This window comes from Triturus cristatus, chromosome 10, assembly GCF_964204655.1.
Source record: "Triturus cristatus chromosome 10, aTriCri1.1, whole genome shotgun sequence".
In the NCBI taxonomy this organism is placed as follows: Eukaryota; Metazoa; Chordata; class Amphibia; order Caudata; family Salamandridae; genus Triturus; species Triturus cristatus.
Genome location: NC_140593.1, coordinates 1,125,922,751 through 1,125,945,593, shown reverse-complemented (window position 1 = coordinate 1,125,945,593; position 22,843 = coordinate 1,125,922,751). Strand labels below are relative to the sequence as shown.

At 44.7% G+C, this 22,843-nt stretch overlaps 1 protein-coding gene across 1 annotated transcript in view; it reads left to right on the top strand.

Annotated features, from left to right (window-relative positions):
• The window catches only part of MSRB1 (methionine sulfoxide reductase B1), a 34,120-nt gene extending 12,153 nt beyond the window's left edge, over window positions 1–21,967 (top strand). The window contains exons 3-4 of the mRNA XM_085629371.1: window positions 12,275–12,389; window positions 19,547–21,967. Of these exons, the coding sequence (XP_085485497.1) occupies window positions 12,275–12,389; window positions 19,547–19,569 (138 nt within the window). The 3' untranslated portion in view covers window positions 19,570–21,967. The remainder of the gene's footprint in view (window positions 1–12,274; window positions 12,390–19,546) is intronic.
• The last annotated feature ends 876 nt before the right edge of the window (window positions 21,968–22,843 follow it).

Here is a 22,843-nt window from a genome sequence, read left to right as displayed (position 1 = left end):
ATTTTCTTGCAGCCATATTGTGTGCTTTAATCCTTTATGAAACTGTGGGTCCTTAGTTCTGCAGTACCACATTCATTCTTATCAAAAGGAACATACCCGACCATATAAGTTGGAAATTATTATCCTTATTACATTCCAAATGCCTTAATATTCCATTTAAACCATATACCCATTTCCTTTTTTTTTTACGTCTTCCCCCATAGCACATTATGGGAGACCTTGTTAAATGTTCCGCTCTGTAGATCAAGCTAGAAAGCGTTTAGAAACGGGTTTGAACTGGCTTTGGGGAATGCTGGGGGAGGAGAAAGGGAGGGTGAAAAACTCAGGTGGACCAATATGACGTTTTCACAGGTTGGTGGAAGTGAATGGAGCTAGCAAGGTGGGTTGTGATAATTTACTTCAGTTATCCAGGGTGTGAAACATGAGTTGGACTGTCCGAGCAGCTGCGACTGGGCATATCGAGGCATACTGCTGATAAAGTAGTTCCAGACGTGTAGTGCACATTGGTGGTTGCTTGAGAACCATGGCAGTTGCTTGGGAAAACATTGCAGTTTGTTTTGGAAGTAGCACAATTTACTCGAAAAGCAGTGCTTGTTGAGAAGAAAGTAGCAGATGTTGCGGAGTACACATTTTAAAAATCAAGTTACAAATTCGTAAGCACCACACTGTCAGAGATGAAAGGAAGGGGGTGTCAGATTGGAAGAGATGTTAGCTTATTTTTTGTATGCTTGTTTTATTGAATTATTTGAAACCTAACAAGCCTAGTATTGCACTAATGAACCGTGCGGCAATTGCTGGCTCAACTGCTTGTCAGCAAGTGTGGGGTTACTCCAGAACAGGTTATTTAAACCAGGACTAACGTGGGCAGAATCTAATAGGCATCGATTTATGTTAGCTCAATGAAATAGCATTTACTATATGTGTTAGTGTGGTATACATGGAACCTGAGAAATATACAAACAATGGGACTCTGCAAAGAGAAGTAGCCAAAAAGTAACATGCAAGATGTAAAATGTAAGTACACTGTGGAGCCTTATGGACTAGAAAGTGAGATCTGCCACATGGGGGTGGAGTATGAACATTGGTAGAGGGTGTGCAGGAGTGAGCTCTGTGTATGTCAGTGCTGCTATCACATGATGTTCATGGTGCAAAACCTAATTTCACCATCTATGGGCAGAGTTCCTAGAAAGGGGGCCCACCTTGTTCGACATAGGTTATGGACTCTTGACGTTGTGCACAGTGTATTAAGTGTTCTTCAGGTCTAAAATGCTTAAGATTCAAGCCCCATTTCTCAGCCTGGATCCTTTTTCTTACCTTAGGCGCCTCTTTTCAGTAGCCATCAGTATAGCCACTACCATTTACATAGGTTCTTGGTTGTAACCTCATATCTGCTTACCTTCCTCCTCCACATTAGAAGTTATTTTAGCCTTTTTTGTTATAAGAGTTTCTTAGAGGAGAACAAGACAATCTTATTACTGATCAGAAGCCTGTTCTTTGATTTTGGGATAAGTATGTGTTGGTGATTATAGTCCTGCGAAGGGAACACAAACAAATTACCAAAAGAATACCATGTTTTGAGTAAGACTGGTTGAGACACTTTGATGCCATCCATGTGGCTACTGATTACAGTTATTCACTGGGCATTTCAGAACTGATAGTATTCCTTTCGATGTTTGGCATCATATTGAACTTGCTAAGTCTTTTCTTCTCAATTACATATGTGTAGAGCAGAGTGTACAACCCTTTGTAGCTGCCTCTTTGGTTTGTACTTCGGCAGTGCTGCAGGAGCCAAGTTCTCAACAGGCTTTTCCTCAATTTTTTTAAAAAACGGGGATGCTTTCAAATTGAGTGAGCAAAATGAAACGTATCTGCACTTCTCTTCAAGAGAGCACATCTTCACTGTTGGGGATCCCTTCTGTCCTTGGTTTCCAGGTGAACGCCTTCCATTTTTTGTTTGCTATTGTCCCAGATAGAGACTTCTAGTAGGGGCCCACTGTTGTTTCTTTGTGTAACTTTTTTGCTAGTTGTATGGACCTGCTTTGGATATGTAGCAAGTGTCCGGGTTTGGGACATAACTGTAAATCAACTAAGATCTTTCTTCTTTCTCATTTTGGTTTGCTTGCATTTTGCGGAGGTAGGGCGATTTTGATAATTAAGAGAATAATTGGTATACCTGTAATTTTATCTTCCTATCGCATAGTTGAACTCCTCCTACCACTGTGCTCGTCTGTGATTTATTTTTCCCTAATCTAGATTGCCTGTGTTCCTAGTATATGGATAAGGTTCTATGAAATTGAAGATTAAATCGCCTTCATGCCAACAACATGGTTTCTGTAACTGAAGTTTATTCTCAGATAAACGCCTCCTCCACATCCCCCCACTTAGTTTCTTCCTTCGAGTGATGTCTTTTAGTATCATTACGTTGTAAATCCATCCATTCCTTCCAACCTTGTCATCACTTGGTGAAAGAGAAACAACAAGTCCCTTGTGAAACAGAATCCACATCACCTTGGCCGTTGTACATGATAGCGTGCTAAATTCATGGTTTAATTTAGTAGCTACAACCATTGTGATATGTGGACTTCGCCCCATATGTAGAGTTTCTGTTGATCCAGTCTTTTAAGTTCTTCTGTGATGAGATCTCACAGGAGAACTTGGCTGTCTCCCATCATTGTATCCAAGTCTATTCAGTTTAATCTCCATGTATTTCAGATGCTGCTTATCAATTGGAATTGGTATCCTGTGTTTAATGTGTAATGGTGAACAACTCCCATTTGTATATCGTAAAAGATTGGGGATTAACAGATTGCTTCCATTACATGTTTAATAAAGCTTTCCCGATTAGAAATCGTGACTATGATCTCCTTGGCGTAGAGAAGCAATTTAATGTCACCTGTTATCCAGTCTTTTCCCATGATGTTAACACTGGCTCACATTGCAATTAAGATGTTCTGTGTGCAAGAGAAAAAGAAGGGAGGCAATTGGAGCATCCATTCCTTGTCCCCCCATCTATTGTGAAAGGGTCCTGAGATAGTCCATGTCAACAACAAATATAGTCTCTCAGAATGATTTATACAGAGTGAGATGATAAAATGCAAGTTCACCTTTGGTATCTTCAGTAATGAACAACACATTCTATTCTGACCACTGATGGTTTTAGTGAGTAGAATTCAAGGTTCACCCCATGGCTATATCACACACACGTTGAATAACCTGTTACAGGGGGATGACCAAAGAACTAAAAAGCATTTCGGTCTTGCTTTGCCACTGCTGATAATGGCTTTGCTAATTTGGTAAAATCAAACAACAAGAGAGAGAGGGTCAAGAAACACACTCTTCGTCCCCCTGAGATACTAATAATAAACAACAAAAGAGTATGGGACAATTATTACTGAAAGAAAAAAGGGGGAAAGAACCTATATTACCACAAAGCAATCAAAATTTGTTAAAAGAGTCCTCACTCACCAACCTAGTTGGTGACATGCTTCATCATTGGACTCCCACCAGGGAGGTCTAGCACCTCCCCGGTGTGCTACAACGCCTGATTACAGCGGAGCGGGTGATTGATGTGTCAAGTGTGATAGTGCAGGTGATGTGCAAAGTGAGTGTAAAAAATGTCGGGTTATAACCAAAAACCTTTATTGTGGCAAACCTGGCATTAGTTAAAAAGGGTATAATAACTAAATACCAAATTTTGGTTAGTTAACCCTAGTAGTGAGAGGAATAAAATCTGGTCAACATGTTTCTGCCATAGATAGTTGTTTCAACAGGCATTCGTCAGGACCGTGCTACCCCGGTGGTATGCACACGCTAAGGTGCACCCAACCGTTGGCAGCTTTGTTACCTAAAAACTCACGGTTCTTGTTACCGGAGGATCTTCAGCATTTCTGAAGAGAAGGAGGTGTCTGTGAAAATAAACAGAGACAGCATACAACGTAAAAAGAACATTGCTTCGTGGATTTAGGGAGGATTTACATGTTTTCATTCGCAAGGAAACCCCTTTCATCTAGTAAAACCTTAATTGGTGCACACGGAATTTCATTGGGAAATAATCAGGAACTACTGTTGTGTGCAGAAAGCTATCAGTCTTTAGCAGTGTGCGTTACATTCGTTCCATTTCTGAACGGAATTCGCAACTATTGCACTTTCTCTTATTTAGAAATATATTTATTGGCCTAAAAGGCCGGTTTCTCATAAACAAAGAACTCCAATATTGCCGAACCTCTCAGGGCACCAGTGGGAATCAACAGAGGACAAACAAGTTCTTCTAAGACTTAGTCATAATCATGTCTTATATCAGCACTCATTCACACAAAAGACTTACTAATGGCTAAAGTCAGCCTCACACCATGGACCCAGGGAGGGGGATGCGCGCTTGTAGTCACACACTGCAAGAGACAATGATCAAAACGTTACCATCCGGTAACATGTGAAGGTTTTTAGGGTAGATTGTGCAGTTGCAAGAGACCACCTACTTCATCAAAGCGCCGCACCCACCGGAACACCTAGCGTTCCCTCCAATTTGGATCCCGCAGGTATCGCAACTGGTCAAGGTAAGAGTTTAAATACCCCCGACATCCAATCAGTGAAACAAACAGAGCGGATATTGCTCGTTTTCCAAAGGCGGAAGCCTCTCAATGCGTGTTACGTCATGGTACGTCTTCCTAACCAATCAGGGAAACGGGGGCTGAGACAGTCGCTAAAAGACTAGAGCGTGAAGCAGTTCAGCCATCCACACGAACCAATCGAACAGAATAACAAAAGGGTGTCACCACAACACAGCGCTGCACCCCGTGAGTATAGACAAACCCAAATGCCATAATTCTTCATTGGGAATGTGAAAAAAAATAGATCTTGAATAAAGGAAAAAGGGGGGTTGGGGGAACCTCTCTTTTTTTATTCAAAGCGTTTTTTGTAAAATCAAGAACTTTATTTAATGGCACTCGTGGACATTCCAGGTAAAGTTTCATAGCGTAATAAACCCTCTTGTCTCTTGGGGTGACCATAATAGTCTACCAAAGTCTGATTTAGAGATTCAGTGCTGCATTACACTATTCCAGGGAATATTATCGTTAAGGCCTGATGTATGAGTGGCCAGACGATAAACCCATCGTTGTTCTTTCTCAAATAGTCTCTGAGTTATGTTATTCCCACCTTGTAGATGTTCAATGATGGTCCACATTAGATCATCAATTGTGTGGTTGAAACAGAGAAAATGTTCAGTGAGTTTGGTAGTATTGCGCTTGCACCGTATATTGCTCCGGTGTTCACACATACGTTGCTTGATTTTTCTGGTGGTCATTCCTATGTATATTAGTCCACACGGGCAGGTAATAAGGTAGACCACGTTGTTGGTGTTGCAATTAGTGTGTTGTCTTTGTGTCCAGATTTTATCGCTTTCAAGGAGCAAGGTTTTCCTTGTTTTTGTTAGGTGACAAACACTACACGACCCACAGGGGTAGTGTCCCGTGATTCTAGGCAGACCCCAAGCATTACAGAGGGTGTTTTCGCCTTGCATGGTCATATTCTTGGGACGAGTATGTACTAGAGCATCTTTAATGCTTCTTGCCTTCTTAAAAGAAAACAGGGGTTTCTCCCAGTTCCTGTTGTTACTGACCAAAATGCGCCAATGTTTGCGTATAGAGTTAGTAACAGCATTGGAGGCCGTGCTATAGGTTGTTACACACGTCAAGGGGATACCCGTATCTGTCTTTACTGTCTCTTCAAGGAGAACTTCCCTTGGTTGATTACGGGCTCTTTTGCAGCTTTTTGTAAGTAATCTTTTGGGATAGCCTCTATTACTCAGTTTTTGGGTCAACTCCTCTGATTGTTTCCGAAAATCAGCCACCTCACTGCAATTGCGTCTCAGACGCAAATACTGGCCATACGGTAGATTTTCACGTAGAGTACGTGGATGGAAACTCGAAAACTCCAATAAATTGTTCTTGGCTGTGGGCTTGTAATGGGTACGTGTTATTAATGACCCATTAGATTTTGTTATCACCAAGTCAAGAAAGATCATCTCTGTATGGTGGTAAGTGTACGTAAACTTGAGGTGCCTGTCGCAGGTATTGATCCAATTGAAAAAATCAAGAAGGCGACTTTCAGTGCCCTGCCAGATGATGAACACATCATCAATGTATCTGCGCCACAAGGACAGGTGCTGTCCAAAGGGATTGCTGTCATGTAAGATGTATTTACTCTCAAAGTCAAAGACATATAAACCCGCTACACTAGGGGCAAAAACGCTGCTCATAGATGTACCTGTGGTTTGTAAGAACAAATCTCCTTGGTATTCAAAAAAGTTCTTTTTTAATGCTAAAGTGGCGCATTCAATTACAAAAGACCTTGGCGTGTTGTGGTCCCATTGTGCTGTGTCTAAAACCTCAGTGAGGACCCTGATCGTTTCATCTTGGGGTATACTCGTGTAAAGGCTCTCTATGTCCAGAGAGACCAAAATGGAGTTGTCATTGTCCACATTCAATGTCTGTATGAGGGCCAAAAGGTTTTTGGTATCCTTCAAATATGTGGAAGTAGCTTGTACCAAGGGTTTCAAGAATTCGTCGCAGTACCTGGAGAGAGGTTCCAAAAGTGAACCAATCCCGGACACTATAGGACGTCCGGGAGGCGGAGTCCTGTTTTTATGGGTTTTTGGCAGAGTGTAAAAGTATGGTACCACCCCTGCACTGGTGGTTAAAAATTGTGCCTCCTGTTTGGAAATATGCTCATTACATTCTGCTGTATGAACCAGGTTACATATAATCTCTTTCAGATCCATGGATGGATCCTTGGTTAGACGAGTATAACTGACAGAATCATTCAGGAGTCGTCTACATTCCTTATCGTAGTCATCAGCATCCTGTATGACCACCCCACCACCCTTATCTGCAGGTTTAATTACAATTGCAGTGTTATTTTGTAACGACTGTAATGCCTGGAACTCTGTTGTGGTCATATTTTTGAAGACCTCTCTGTCCTCCAAAGCTTCCACATCCAGAAAAACTGCACGTTCAAAGGCAATTATTTCAGCTGGTACTGTGTGGGGAGGGGGATTGAAGGTAGACTTAATCCTAAGGTCAGTATCACTGGTATTTTCAGGTGTCTCAGCTGGTTCCGTTTTTTCAAAAAACGCTTTTAATTTGAGTTTTCTAAAAAAGTTTGCCAGCTCGCAGTGTAATCGAAATTTATCCAAACGTGCCGTGGGCACGAAACCCAATCCTTTCTCCAAGACTGAGAGTTCACTAGGCGACAAGGTAATACTTGAAAGGTTGGTGACTAGACTCGCGTGTTGCTGACACCCGCTTGCAGACTCTGTGTCTTGCTCCGGGTGTTGTTCCCTACTGTCTCCTCCACACCCCAATGGACTTGACCTCTTCGTCTGCCCCGTCCTCTTCTGCCCCTGTCTAAAAAAGGGGGGCGATATGTATTTGGGGTAAAAGGTTGAGGGGGCATGAATGCAGGGTTCCAACCCATCATTGGAAAGTGAGGTTGTTGGAATTGATTATGATAGTTCATACCTCCGGCCATAGGAAAGGGCGGCCAGGAATCCTGCTGATGGTAATGTCTACTCCAGCCCCGCCCTCTTCCTCTTTGTTTTTGTCGGGTACTGCCCCCACTAGAACCACTAGTAGTGGATCCATCATCTTCTGAGGCATCTGAATTGTAGGTATCTTTGGTAGGAGGGAGATAATCGGGATCAGCATAGGGATAGACTTTCAAGAACGAGAACTTTTTAAGATCTTTTTGGAACTTCTGAGCCTTAGACTGTGTCAGATTGTCTTTGTACTCATTGATTTCTTTATTGAGTTCATCTAATTTCTTTTTATAGCCTGTCAGTGTTGTCCTAAAGTGAGTTTCGGCTAGTTGTATCTCAACCATTATGGCCTCAGAAAGTCTCAATGCTGTTTTAATAATCAGAACCAGCCAGTCGCGGGTACATCGCCACGCTATCTGGGCCCATTCTTTCCTAAATAACGCATCGTCAAGAAAGATGCGTGGAGCATTAGTGACTAATAGCCCTCTTGGTGCTATATTATTCCTCAAATATTCGGTAAGGATAGTGCCGTGTAAGATGGTGCGTATCCTATTGCGTTTCTGTTCTGATAAGTTATCCCATTCACTAGTCTGGGAAATTGTTTGTGAGATGGAGACATCCGCAAAAAGGGAGGGACCTGCCAAAAGGGCGCCCACTTCCTCATTGGAATAAGCTAAGCCCAGATTGTCCATTGTGACACCTAAACCAGAACAAGGTGAGATTCTGAAATGGAGTTCGAAAGAAATATGAGTTCAAATGAATAGACTCTCGCAGCTGTGCGCTGCCTTAACTAAAATCAAACAACAAGAGAGAGAGGGTCAAGAAACACACTCTTCGTCCCCCTGAGATACTAATAATAAACAACAAAAGAGTATGGGACAATTATTACTGAAAGAAAAAATTGGTTGCAGCATTGGCAAAGCCAATACTGTCGAGCGGCGATTTTTGGAATTCTATTTTGTGTATTTGTTATTATTGGTACTATCTTTTCAAAATGTGTCCAGATGCAATGTGGGGGCCATCTTAGAACAGTATAAAAATGAAAATAAATAGACTTCAGGTATGGCCATCCAATGATTTGAGCAATGACAATGCTTGCACCACAATTGTGCAAGCATTGGCAAAGCCAATAGCGGTGTCCAGAGCCTGAACAGGCTGGAATGCAAGGGTGAAGGAGCCACAGGGAGGCAGAGTGAATGCACATGCAATGATGAGATTGGGGAGCGAGTGACCAAGAACAAATTGGGGGGCGAGAATGAGATGGGGAATGAGCAAGTCAGCAGAGGGAATCGGTGACCAGATTGGGAGAGAAAGCAAAATCTGATATAAAGAGTAAAGAGATAGGGAGTAACCAGGCGTGACCAGGAAAAGATGAAGGTTCTAACTGTCCCAGTGAATGCTCAAAGTCAAATGCAGTTGAAAAAGGGAAACCTAGTTCTCTGATATTGGCCAGAAAGGGATACAGCTCATCCACTCAAAAACCGTGGTAACTTAGCGATGCTCCAGGAGCAGGACAAACACAAGCATAGGAAGGAAAATATCTAATGATAAGATGAGATTGGAAGGGACAAGAAAGCCTGCCATTAATGAACAGGGTCCACTCTTAAGTGTATGTTATAGAATGCTCTGGCAGCTGAAGCTGTCAGTAGCAAGACCTCAACAATAACACTATGTTGTCAACTGTTCTTCATAGATAAAAAATTCCATACGTTCTACTTTAGTAGGACAAGATAGTTCTTCTGTAAGAGGTACGAGCCCCCAAAAGATGAGGATCATTTTAGCTTTAGTTCCAGGAGTTTTAACCTCGTGAGAATGACCATGGCTCCCTAGGAAGGAGTCAATAAGGTTCTTGATTTGTGTTCTTTCAGTCCACTACTTGTTGGACCTTTGGATAGACCATCAGGAAGCTACAGATTCTTGTGTGAGGTTTTCCTAGCTGAGTGTAGGGGTTAGAAGTTACATGTATAGACATTTCTAGTCTACTGCATCATTGTAATATACTGATCGAAGTCCCGATGAAGACCTCACTTTAAGAAATGATATTGTCATACGTACTACTGTTATGATGGCAGAAAGCAGTAGCAATTGGCAGCAAGCTGTTTTGCATCCACTAACCCACTTTGTAAACTGACCGATGCACAAACTGATCAGTTCACTAAATAAGGATTGGGAGTGAGTCGTCATCCTACTAAGTATTTATTAGGTCTGTCACAAATTGGAATTCACTTCAGTTGGTCAAAATCTCACTGATGGTGGACTGCAAGGACCAGCAGAACCACCGGAGTGTGTTTGGTTTGAAATAAAGAGAACTTTTTTAGCAGCTCGATTTCCCAAAAGAAAACACACGGGAAAAACGTTTTTTTGTTGCAAGTTTTTTTTGGACCACTGCCCACTCTGCCTGAAACTTTAACTCTAATTCTCAAAGGGGAAGATGGCCAAAGGGGACTCATTTCCTTTTGTTAATAGGTTAAAACCCCAACTTTGGACTTAGTAACATTTTAGTTGTTTGCAACCGGAATTCTGGTAATAAACCGTTGATATGTATATATGGGGTTCTACTCATTGACTGGTGCTTTCCGAAAAGTTGTCCAGCCAGTCGAAATGGTAAGTGCATCCAGCCTGGGTCTCTATTGGATGCATGTTGTTTTTGATTGGTACATTCATGGTGTGCTGCTGTTGAGAAATAATGCTTCCGGGTGTTGTCAAGCGTGAAGCATTATTATATTTCACAAGTTCCTTTCCGGAACAACCAGTACAATACTGCTTTTTAGGTAATGCAGTCGAGTTTAGTGCTTTAAAATTCACCATTTGGACCCATTTATTAGTACATTATCATTGGGGGAATCGCATAAAACTTGAAGCATCTCAGCTCACTCGCTATGCATGCTCCAAGCTGTCTCCTGGACCTCCCACAATTCTGCTAAAAGATCACACTGTCGTGTTTTTCCCCAAAGTTGGCAGGGTATTACAGTCCTTTAGCAAGGCTGAGAAAACCCACTCTTTGCATGAAGATCTTTCCTTCTTCTGGCTAAAAGAATTTGTTAGCACTATTTAGAGAGGGCTTCCTGGGTGGGAAGTTTTGTGGATTTGCCTCAGACAAAGAATACGAAATAAAACCTCCACGGCTCGTGTCAGTGTGTTGGGAGGCACCTGTCCACCAAATTTGTTGTAGTCCTTCACACTTGGGGTAGGGGAGGGACTCCAGTTATGTTTTTTGTCTTTCATTTGTTGTCAGACTTGAAAAATGGAAGGCGGGAGTGGGAGCGGACTGGGGTGACAGGAGTGGTCCGGTGGGATGTCCCTCGCGAAGCCCTGCACACTGTGAACATGAGGTCTGCAGGGATGACTGCGGGATTCGCATGAACGGGAGGAGGAAGCAGCAGTACTGAAGGTGTCCGGCACAACACCGCTTTGCTATCACCTTCTTACCTTTAGAGACGGGAATAAGGAAGAATGTGTACACCTGCAGTTGAATGTGTTCTAAACTAGCAGTGGGCTGGCTTGACCCCAAAGCCTGTAATGCAACTGGCCTCTCTGGAGTTCGCCAGATTACTTTTAAGCCCATCTTGCTCATCAGCAGGAGGATTCCGCCTGGCATTCAACTATTACCTTCCTTTTTTTGTCAAGTAAAATCATTTACCTTTAATATTTTAAATATGAAAGTATTTAGCACTACGAAACAATGTAATAACTACTAGGAGTTGTAGTGTGGAATTTTACTACTTACTCGCCCTAAGAGTTTAAAATGAAAGGCTGCCCTGAGGGTTTGCAGTCCCAATGATTTGCAGCCACTTGTGTTAAAGTGCTCCTTAAATTTTCAGTTCACTCCAAGATCTCATTTACAACCTGCTGTGCTGCATAGGGGGTTCATGTAAAGTTCCTTTCAGCACCGTGTGAGAGGTGCTGTGTGTTCTAGCATGGTCAAATCACGTCTTTACTATGGTGAATCTTTAAAAAGACGTTTTGCTAATTTGCCAACATCAGTGGATTCAGTTATTCCTGATGAAGTCTTCTTGCTTATAGTAAGTGAACATGAAACCTAAAGAAGTGTTATTTTTTTACTGAAAATAAGCCACTTTTGCCTAAGACCATGCTGGTAATGCCCTACCATAAAATATCAAACATAATTCCCCCTCGCTTGACCGAAATATGCTTTGTTTAATGAACTCCGAGATACACATCGCCTTATGGTGCCTGCGTTGTGAAGCGAACTATAGAGCATGATCCTGCTGGCCTGTCAATACGCGTGTGTTTTACAAATCTTGCCATATCATGGCTGGAAGTTTTCATTTGTGGCAATGCTTCATCTGCACATTCAGAGTCTGAGAACAAGGTACTGATTATAGTGTGTCATTAGTGTTCGATGTACCATGTTGCATGCAAGTCAGGTTGTGGCAGCTAGGTTAGCATAGGCTCTCTTTACGTCTCCTATAGTTACCATTGGCAATTCCCTTAGTACCCGTAGTGTCGAGGCTCAAAAGTGCACAAGCAGGAAGCAGAGTGCCGGCTGTGAGGCTCCCTTTCATTTCTGTAGCTTCCACTACTTGCTGTTTCCTTCAGTTCACTTCCACATTGCGTCATTGGGGTCAACTGATGGGGTGCGGGTTGCTTCTTCTTACTCTCATCTTGACCATTGATACAGGTCTTTGTTCTTGGTCTTCCATGTCAGTCTTCAGTGTATTTTGTACCTGTCCTTCATCCTGAGAGCTCCACTTATGTGGATTCTTTTGTCTCTTGCAGGTGTCTTGTGGAAAATGTGGAAATGGTCTTGGTCACGAGTTCATCAATGATGGTCCGAAGAGAGGCCAGTCGCGCTTCTGAATATTCAGCAGCTCGCTCAAGTTTGTCCCTAAAGGTAAGCGCACACTTCAGCCCTTGATTTATTTTCTATTAACTACTGACTCAATTTATTTATATTTAAAGGGTAACTTGAATGCTTTCATCATGACCTTGTTCCCAATTCGCAAATCGTGGTCACTGAGTTGGTTTTCAGCAGGGTGAATGCATTTTGTACAAGCTTTCAACAATTTTCTATAACTCTAATTGCATTCCAGCATTGATTCTTACTGTGACTAGCTTCTCCTGCGGATGGGAGGTTGCGCAGTATGTCTCAATGGTTGCATCAGACCGGACTTGTGTAAGGCACTACCTCATTACAGCAGTGGTTTTGTCATGCTACAGTAGGAAAGTTTGCTTCAACATTCTTCCCACCGACTTATCTGTTGACACTTGACACAGTTGCTGGCCAGTGGCTTCCTCCCCTATTTACGCCATATTTCTCACTACCACAGCATTTCAGTATGTCTCACGCAGGGTATTGTGCAACATTGTTACAAAGTCCAGAAGCTGACACATCAGATGCACATTGCTCAGGAGAATGTTTTTTTTTGTTTTGCTGGTTCTTAGGATGCAAGACTTTGAGAAGCTGTGCTGACCTGCGCTATAAGTTAAAAAAAAATCTGCAATCTGCATGTCCGCTGGAGGTGCACTACATTTTTACTGCATTGTTTATCCCCTTTAGCTACGATTTACCCAAGTGAACCTCAAGCTGTGAGTGAGTGTGATTTCTCTCCCCTTATCCCAGGCTCTGAGGTGACGGGCAGTTTGCACAGGATGGTTGCTCTCAGGCTATTCTTTGACTGTATTAGTTATGATGGCCTGCGCGTCCCTAATATAACACCCCTCCTGTTCCTGAATCAATTTTCCTTATTCTCCAGGCACTTATCCACATATCTAGATTCTTGGCACCCTAAAATTCTACTATTGAGTCTATTTGTGTAGGATTGTTGTTTGGGTGGCACATGTTGGGAGAAAATGATTTTTAAATTATTATAATTTTTATTGAACTGGCAACAACAGAGGAGGCTTCAGCCCACAGAATTGTCCAGTGTTGAACCCAGGCTAGTAGTATGACAGAATTAATTCAGTGTTCACATTTGTATTGAAAACTACCTGATGGCCTCTTGGTGCAGGTAGTCTACTCTACATCATTAAAAAATTAGTGTATTTTCATGGCTTTTGTTTTAAAGGATGTAATGTGCCTTAAGTTGTAAGATTAGGAACTCGAAGAGAGTGGGCCCTGAAGCGTAATGGTTCTGCTGCTTGACACTGGAATGGACTTCGGAAGCTCTTCCTAACGCCTTAAGATTCTAGGTGTCTGTTAGATGTTTTTCCAGCTAGTTATGTGTAAAGTTCTTATTGAATATAATGCAGCCAAGTTTAATGTCCTTAATTGGTTTATTTGTGTTTGGCACCTCTGTCTTATTGACTGGATCTATGTGCACAAACAAATGAGTCACAGTCATTATCACCTGAGAGCGTCTCCACAGGTTATTGTTTGGCACATGACCAATGATGTAAAAGTCTACTGCCTACTATCAAAACACCATAAAAATGCTGGGGCCCCACCCATCTGCGAGAGATACTAGCACCTTTTGGTTTTCTGCTCATTCGTAACTGCTGTTTTTACTTAATTGTAAATAACTTTTCTTTTATGAAGATAAAGCACTGGCTTGACTTGGACTTGGGGTGGTATTTTCTGTATGAGGCCGTACCCGAGTTTCTAAGCCCTATTACCTCTTAGAATAAGCCTTAATTGCTCTGCTTCGCTACTGCGGCACAAATCGCCTTTTTTTTATTTTTTATTCCAGTAGTATTGATGACCCTGGGACACAGGTAAGCAACAGAAAAGACAGAGCTTTAGCCCTGTAACCACTGACTGGCCCAGGGCCCAGGAAAAGGCTTCACTAGATGTGAGGGCACAAAGGCCTGTATGTGAGCACATTCGCCATTAGTGTACCTAAACCCTTTGTATCTTGCCCCGGGTCTTTAGACAGCTCATATAGCAAAGCATTTGTCTTGAGGATATAGTTCTCTGTTCAGTGTATTAAAGTGTGCCGATTCTTCCTGTTGTTGCAGTGTGGTGTCGTCTTTTGGTTGTAGAAGAGTGTTGTCTCTGACTCTACGCACTCAACGCCGGTCGAATCCCGGGATGCTATCGAGCCACCCCGAGACGCACCCACGGACCCTTCTGCTGCCACTCCTGCAAGTTCACCTGCACCCGGACCTGCACTACACCAGCACCGAACAAGCCGACCAAGCAACCACCTCCTGTGCATCCTGCTCAACACCCGCTCCATCCACAGGCACGCCGTCGAACTCTGGAACCTGCTCGACACCACAGCCCCAGACGTCGCCTTCCTCACAGAAACCTGGATAAACGCCTCCTCAGCGCCCGACATCGCCATCGCCATCCCGGACGGCTACAAGATCATCCGGAGGGACCGCGTCAACCAGACAGGAGGAGGCATCGCCATCATCCACAGGAACACCATCCGCATCACGACCAACACCGACGACACCCTCGCACCCGCCGAACACCTGCACTTCCAGATCCACATCAACCCCAAGACCACCCTCAGAGGCACCCTCATCTACAGACCCCCGGACCCACGCACACAATTCAGCGAAGACATCACCGACTTCATCAGCCCGCACGCCCTCCTCTCCGCGGACTACACCCTCCTCGGGGACCTCAACTTCCACCTGGAGAACAACAACGACCGCAACACCACCACCCTGCTGGACAACCTCGCCAACCTCGGTCTCAAGCAGCTGGTGACCACCCCCACCCACCACGCCGGACACACACTCGACCCCGTCTTCTCATCCAGCAAGGACATCGCCGTCAGCCACGCCACCGGACTCCACTGGACGGACCACAGCTGCGTCCACTTCAGCTTCAGTAGGACCACGATCCACCACCACCAGCAACAGGTTGCACGCAGAAACTGGAACAAGATCACAGCCGACCAGCTCGCGACTTCCCTGAGCATGAACCCTCCCACCAGCGCAACGAACCCAAGCCAGGCGGCCACCAACCTCGCGAAGTGGATCAGCAACTGCGCAGACGACCTCGCCCCTCTGAAGACCCCGTCCAGCAGACCCGGCAGCAAGAAAGCCCCATGGTTCACCGACGAACTCAAGAGCTCCAAGAAGAACTGCCGAGCACTCGAGAAAACCTGGCGCAGAGTCCCAACACCGAACAACATGACTGCCCTCAAGCTCGCCACCCGAAAACACCACCAACTGATCCACGCCACCTAGAAAACTGCATTCAAGGACCGACTGGACAACAACGCACACAACAGCAAGGAACTCTTCAACATCGTTAAAGAGCTCTCCAACCCCAACGCCGGAAACAACGACATCACCCCTTCGCAAGACCTCTGCAACTCCCTCGCCTCCTACTTCCACAACAAGATCACAGACATACACAACAGCTTCAACACTCAACCGACGCACGCCATGACTGAACCACCGCCCCCCACCACCTCCCTCCTCGCCTGGACCCCGATCAGCACCGAAGACACCATCCGCACGATGAACTCCATCCACTCCGGATCTCCGACCGACCCCTGCCCTCACCACGTCTTCAACAAGGCCGACGCTGTCATCGCACCCCACCTGCGGGACATCATCAACACCTCCTTCGACACCGCTACCTTCCCGGAGACCTGGAAGCACGCCGAACTCAGCGCTCTACTAAAGAAGCCATCAGCCGACCCCACCGACCTCAAGAACTACCGCCCCATCTCGCTGCTCCCGTTTCCTGCAAAAGTCATCGAGAAGACCGTCAACAAGCAGCTGGCCGCCTTCCTCGAGACGAACGGATCTCTCGACTTCTCGCAGTCTGGATTCCGGGCCAACCACAGCACCGAGACCGCCCTGATCGCAGCCACCGATGACATCCGAGCCCTGCTCGACAACGGAGAAACAGCGGCCCTCATCCTCCTAGACCTCTCCGCGGCCTCCGACACTGTCTGCCACCGTACCCTAGTGCGGCGCCTCAGCAACGTCGGAATCCAGGAGAAGGCACTGGAATGGATCATCTCGTTCCTCACCGGAAGGACACAGAGAGTCCGCCTCCCCCCCCGTTCAGATCAGAAGCCACCGAAGTCATCTGCGGCGTTCCTCAAGGCTCCTCGCTCAGCCCAACCCTCTTCAACGCCTACATGAGCCCCCTCGCAGCCATCGCACGCCAACACAACCTCAACATCATCTCCTACGCCGACGACACCCAGCTGATCCTCTCCCTCACCAACGACCCTGCCACCGCCAGAGCCAACCTACACGAAGGGATGACAGACGTAGCCAAGTGGATGACGAACAGCCGCCTGAAACTGAACTCGGACAAGACGGAAGTCCTCATCCTGGGATCTTCACCCTCTGCCTGGGACGACTCCTGGTGGCCCCCCGCCCTGGGCAGCGTACCCAAACCAACAGACCACGCACGCAACCTGGGCTTCATCCTGGACTCCTCCCTCTCCATGACCAGACAAGTCAACGCCGTCTCCTCGTCATGCTTCAACATCCTGCGCGTGCTACGTAAGATCTTCCGGTGGATCCCCACCGAGACCAGGAAGACTGTCACCCAGGCCCTCGTCACCAGCCGTCTGGACTACGGCAACTCCCTCTACGCCGGAACCACCGCCAAACTCCAGAAGAGACTCCAGCGGATTCAGAACGCCTCAGCACGACTCATCCTGGACATCCCCCGTCGCAGCCACATCTCCGGACACCTGAGAGATCTGCACTGGCTCCCGGTCAACAAGAGAATCACCTTCCGTCTCCTCGCCCACGCACACAAAGCCCTACACAACCAAGGCCCAGGATACCTCAACAGCCGCCTCAACTTCTACGCTCCCACACGCCAGCTTCGATCGACCAGCCACGCCCTCGCCGCCGTCCCCCGCATCCGAAGAGCCACCACAGGAGGAAGGTCCTTCTCCCACCTGGCCGCCAAGACCTGGAACTCCCTCCCGACCCACCTCCGCCTGACCCAGGACCACCTTGCCTTCAGGAAGCAGCTCAAGACCTGGCTGTTCGAGCAGTAGCGGACCCCTTCTCCTAGCGCCTTGAGACCCTCCGGGTGAGTAGTGCGCTATATAAATGCCTTGATTGATTGATTGAAAGGAAACTGTATGGAAGCTATGCTGGGTACATATGTGCTAAGAATAGAGTGGACCTTAAATTGTTTGAGGCATTTTTACCATATCTGCTCTTTTCTATCTCACTTCCATATTTGGGCATTTTGTCCAAGGCTCCTCTTACTAAAATGTGTCTTTATCGTTACAATGTACTTCACCTCTATTGCACTAGGTTGCCTTTACCTAAAACGTTATTTATTTATTTAACAGTTTTAGCAGTGAACATATTCTCCATGCAGAATAGTAATTTAACCTTTTGAGTTGAACACATTACCCTGACCAGGTATTAGAAGAAGCACTGCCAATAAACCTTTCATTGGCCTCATGGTTTAGATTTAATACCTCTTTCTGAATTCAAGTCAATATATTTTTAACTTATTTTGACACATAATTATTGAGACCACATTTATGTGGAGAGACAAACTGGTGTGTGTTTCTGCCAAAGTGTGGCCTTTGGTTTACGGAAGTCATCGTTACTTTGGATAATGGAAGAGGATGATGTAGGGGTGCACTGGTTTTTCCACGCCCGACGGCAAGTGTTCGTCTTTGTATCATTGTGCACAATTCTTTTGACGGAGGCCTGTCACTTTGAGCCACACCTACCAGGGGTAAGTTCTTGAATCCTCACTGGAATGTGCTTTACTTACCAAGACACTAGATCACTACCTGTATGAGAGGCCCTACCCTGACCCACCATCTTAGCTAATCAGTGCCTCACAGTTACCAATGCAGAGTTTATCCCATGAGTTTATATTCTCTTATTCCACTATTAATAGAACAACGACCCATCCATCCGTGGCATTTTGTCAGTTTTTGAGAACTCCTGCTACCAAAAGCAAGTGGCATGGGATACAGATGCCAGCACACTGCATTCAGCTTTGATATTTATTAGCCTGTGGAGTACAAACACATTCCAAGGCTCACAGACCTCCCATCCCTGACCTCCACAGAAGGAACTCAATCCAGATTGAAGTGTATGTACAAACCGGCTGAGAAATGCACTTCTCACAATGGTGTGAGCGCAGAATAGCTTCCACCTCACACTAATGGACCTTTGGCCAGTAGTTAATCATAAGCACTGAGGCTTGATGTGCGACAGCTGATAACCTAGTCAACTCCTGGCAGAGGGAGCCAGGCATGAGAACAACTTCATGCAGTTGGTGCATGTTTATTGCCCAAGTATCCTCAACACTGAGGAGACAAAGATGAAGCAAGGCACTATGAAAAACCTCACTGGGGAGAAGATCCCTTAAGGACAAAATCCCTCACCCACCTATGGTGGCATGCTTCATCATTTGGGATTCTCCTCCCAGAGGAAAAACCTAGTTCCTCTGAGGGCTACGACCCCCTCTCTAAGAGGGAGGAGCTCATGGATGTTTTTCACCTACTCTAACTGGATCTGCTAGATCCTCCAAATGAGATATCTAGTGTGAGTGAGGACGCAACACAAAAGAAAAAGAATTAAAGTGGAGTGAAGTGATGATAAAACTGGCTAAGGAGAACCAAACAGCTTTATTTGTGAGTTCTCGCTGTCAGGTTTAAAAAACAGTGCACCTGCGATATGAATTTAAACCGCACGTGTAGAGTGATAGATTACGTAATCTATCACTCTACACATGCGATTTAAGTAGGTGAAAAACATCCCTGAGCTCCTCCCTCTTAGAGAGGGATCTCCTCCCCAGTGAGGTTTTTCATAGTGCCTTGCTGTATGTTTGTCTCCTTAGTGTTCAGGTAACTTAGACCCAAGGATTTTGTTGTATTTGATTGATAGATTGGGGATGTAATCCTATGCAGGTCTCTTAAACTTTTCTATAGGACCCTCCATTCACTGTATTTGTGTAGCATGTTTATTGCCTTCAAGGGCTGTTAAATGTGATCTTCCACTTCAAGCAGTTTGAAATTCAAGCCAATGCATTGGTTGTTTCACCTTGGAAATTACTTTCTTGTTGTCCTGCCATAAAATTCTTCTATGAACGAATATGTAGTGTTTCTTTGACCGTTTTTCTTTCCTTCTATTTTTCAGACAAAGTTGATGGCGGGCTGTAGAACGAGTGAGACGTGACCCAGTCCAGCATAAAAGAATCCTTCAAAGAGGGTTACACTGGGTAATATGAGAACCAGGAGCATTTCCTGGCATTGGATCCACTGTATGACTGTCCCCGGGCAAACCCTTTCAGGACACCTGGGGAGACGATGTGTCTGTGGTCCGGCTTGGAGACTTCCAAGGTTCCCGTCACTCTAATCATGTGATGATTGTTTTCCAATCAACAGCTACTGTTCAACACCGCAATACACATGAAATGGACAGCGTTCAAAGGCAACCTGGGCTCGTTGCTCAGCAGTAAACAGTTCAGCCGTTAAAGTACAAACTCCATTATCGAGGGTTTATCTCAACCAAAGGACGAAGGGGAGTCCCAACAGACACTGATTTTAATTTGTAGCTCTCTACATCAAGGGAAGTACCATCCACAGAAAAGTCCACCAATCTCAGAAAAAGCTACATCTTAGAATGGTTAAAGAAAACAAACTTCTTTATTTTATGACCATGTCCCCTCATTTCTGCTTCCTCTAATATTATTGTTGTTATTCTTACTCAACAAGCTGCGGGGGAGGGGGGAGTAGGGTGGGGTTAGGGGTATTCAATCAATCAAGATTCTTGTAAAGCGTGACTACTCACCCGTTATTTTCTCAAGGCACTGTCTTTTTTTCTGTAGATTACTATGAATGGTATTATGATTATTCCTTTTTTTTTACTTTCTGTATTGTTGAAGTTGTTCATTATTCTCCATGCCTTTAAGGAATGAAGGCTAAGTCCTCATTACCTGGGTGAACCTTCGGAAATCACACATCCGACAACCGGTGCCTTATTCAGAGAGAGCCACAACCTTCCCTATGCCGGGCGGTTGGTTGATGTTAGTAGAGACTATTTGACACCTCTTTTTCCTACCTTGGAGTGAGCATTCGCGCTTCGAGTCTAATCCCTTGCCCGTTACCTAGTCCGGCGTTTCCTTAGATTTTTTTTTTTTTTTTAACTCTTGCTTTGGTCCACTTTTCTGTTTTTAATCTTAGAAATTCTGTAATATTTCCACCGTTTACAAGGTAGCATTAGGCTGTGCATATTTCTGTTGCTATAAAGTACATTGTATCATCCCTGAATGGTTTAGGATTGGCCAGCACTTCAGAGTCAAAATTTAGATCTCCATTCAAACCCTTAACATGGCTGTGTCAGTGGAGATAATGTCTCTCTCCAGAGCAGCACCACAACTAGAGCTTGCAGTTCACTACAGGGCACAAGAGTTCATTTTACAGTATTGGAAAATGAAAATAATGTATTTATTTTTTATTTGTATCAGAACAAAAGCATTGCGTAATATAAATATTCAACATTTGAAGGTCTTCTTCTATACATTGTTCATGACGTGTGGGTATTGAGTGATGCCAGGCACCACAAGGATGAATGTAAAGGCAAACAACCATCCATATATTTTAATATTTTTCAAGCATTAACAAGTCATTTGAAGAGCTTATGTGCTAGAATCTGAGAGTGGAGCTGTTGAAGGCCTTCCTGCATTCAGAGTAACCTTTCTGGAATACCAGGGCCCAGTACTTGTTTGTGATCAGGGCCTGTTTGTTATAGATTTGGCTAGCATATTTGATCTGTATCTCCTTTCCTAGCTGTTATCATGCTTGTATGCACTGCTTAATTTGTGCCGGTATTCGCACCAGAGGGGCAACTAGAGCCACATTTCGGGGGGTGGGGGCTACTAAAAATTTCGGGGGGGGGGGGGTAATTCTTCCAGCAATAGAGTGGAGATGCAGGGGCTCTAAGAAGGGGTGAAAGAACAACAAAGCCTCGTTAGCAAGTAAACGGTCTTTTAAAGACCTCTAAAGTACTCGGTACAGCTGTGTGTGTGCCCGGGAAGCTGTCTCAGCCCGGGCTGCCACACACAACCGGTGGGGGCTGAAGCCCTTTCAGCCCAATGGGCTTTGCGCGCCTGATTCTCACGCACTTATTGCTGACAGTCCACCACATGGTGGCGCTGTCTTTCTTAAGCACTGCAAAGCAGCAGAGTGTTTTAAATATCAAAATAAATTCAATTCAAAGTAACAATTTAGACCTTTGGGTATCACAGAAGAGACCAAATTGACACATTTGTTAGAGAGTGATGGTTAGTAAACAGCAGTAGTACTGGCTTTTGGCAGCACTGGCTTGGGGGATGTCGGTGGGTCAGGTTGGAGTTGGCTTCAGTGAACACCTTGAGGCCTGGCACTTATTGTTTTACAAATTAAGCACTTATGAGTCTGCAGAAATGAGCGTCCATGTACATGGTGACCTACGCACTTACAGGCCAGAAACCAGGAGTATATTTGTATGACTAATTTATTTGCTGTTTCAGTGTTGGAATTGATCTGATAATAAAATTAAATAACATTTCTCTGCTTGCGTGACCATTGTGCTCCCATTTGTTTTCTAAAATCTTAGTTACCTCTGAATTCTGAATTTCATTGTTAGAGTGGTAAACCAGATGACATCCCAGATCTTTATCAGATGTTAACTTGACACTTCATGGTATTTACTGCAAAATCAGTCGTCTGTGCATAAAACATGTGCTGCCTTTATGACATGCCAGAGAAAGGAATTGGTGATCATCCGTCGTGAGTCGCGAGCTAGCTCTGAGATTGCCACCTCAAGTTACAATCCATGCAGTGTGGATTTTGTGATGCCCTACTTCTTCAGCATCACACAAATTACCGCAAACCAGATTACAATCCATCTTTCATAGAGGATCTTTTGGACTTGCTGAACCAAGCTTTAACAAATAGAACCATGCTCCTAGGAGATTTCAGACTTCGTGTAGACAACCCACAGGAAAGGTGGAAGTTCTAGAGAACTTGAACTTACACAAGTGAATTTGTTTGAAAAGTGTCCAGAACAGCACCACAAACCGAAGTAAACGGTCCGTACTACGCACTGTTCATCCAAATGTATCTTGACATTTTACCGGGACCTTGATACATCCGGAAGCAAAAGGATCTAAATCTGGCAAGCTCTACTCACCCTAGTTCTCTCGTTTGCAGTGTGGATCACACTGCAAATGCGCGAACTAGGACGCATAGAGCTCGCCAGATTGAGCTCTTTTTTCTTCCGGACGTATCAAGGTCCCGGTAAAGTTTCAAGATACATTTTTCTTGCACGTTGACTGATTCTGCACCGTACAACTTTGACGGAGATCCTCACATTCTAGTCCTCTGGGCTCCGGGTGCCGCGATTTATTAATTCTTATAAGTTTCATTTGGATGAACAGTGCGTCGTACGCCA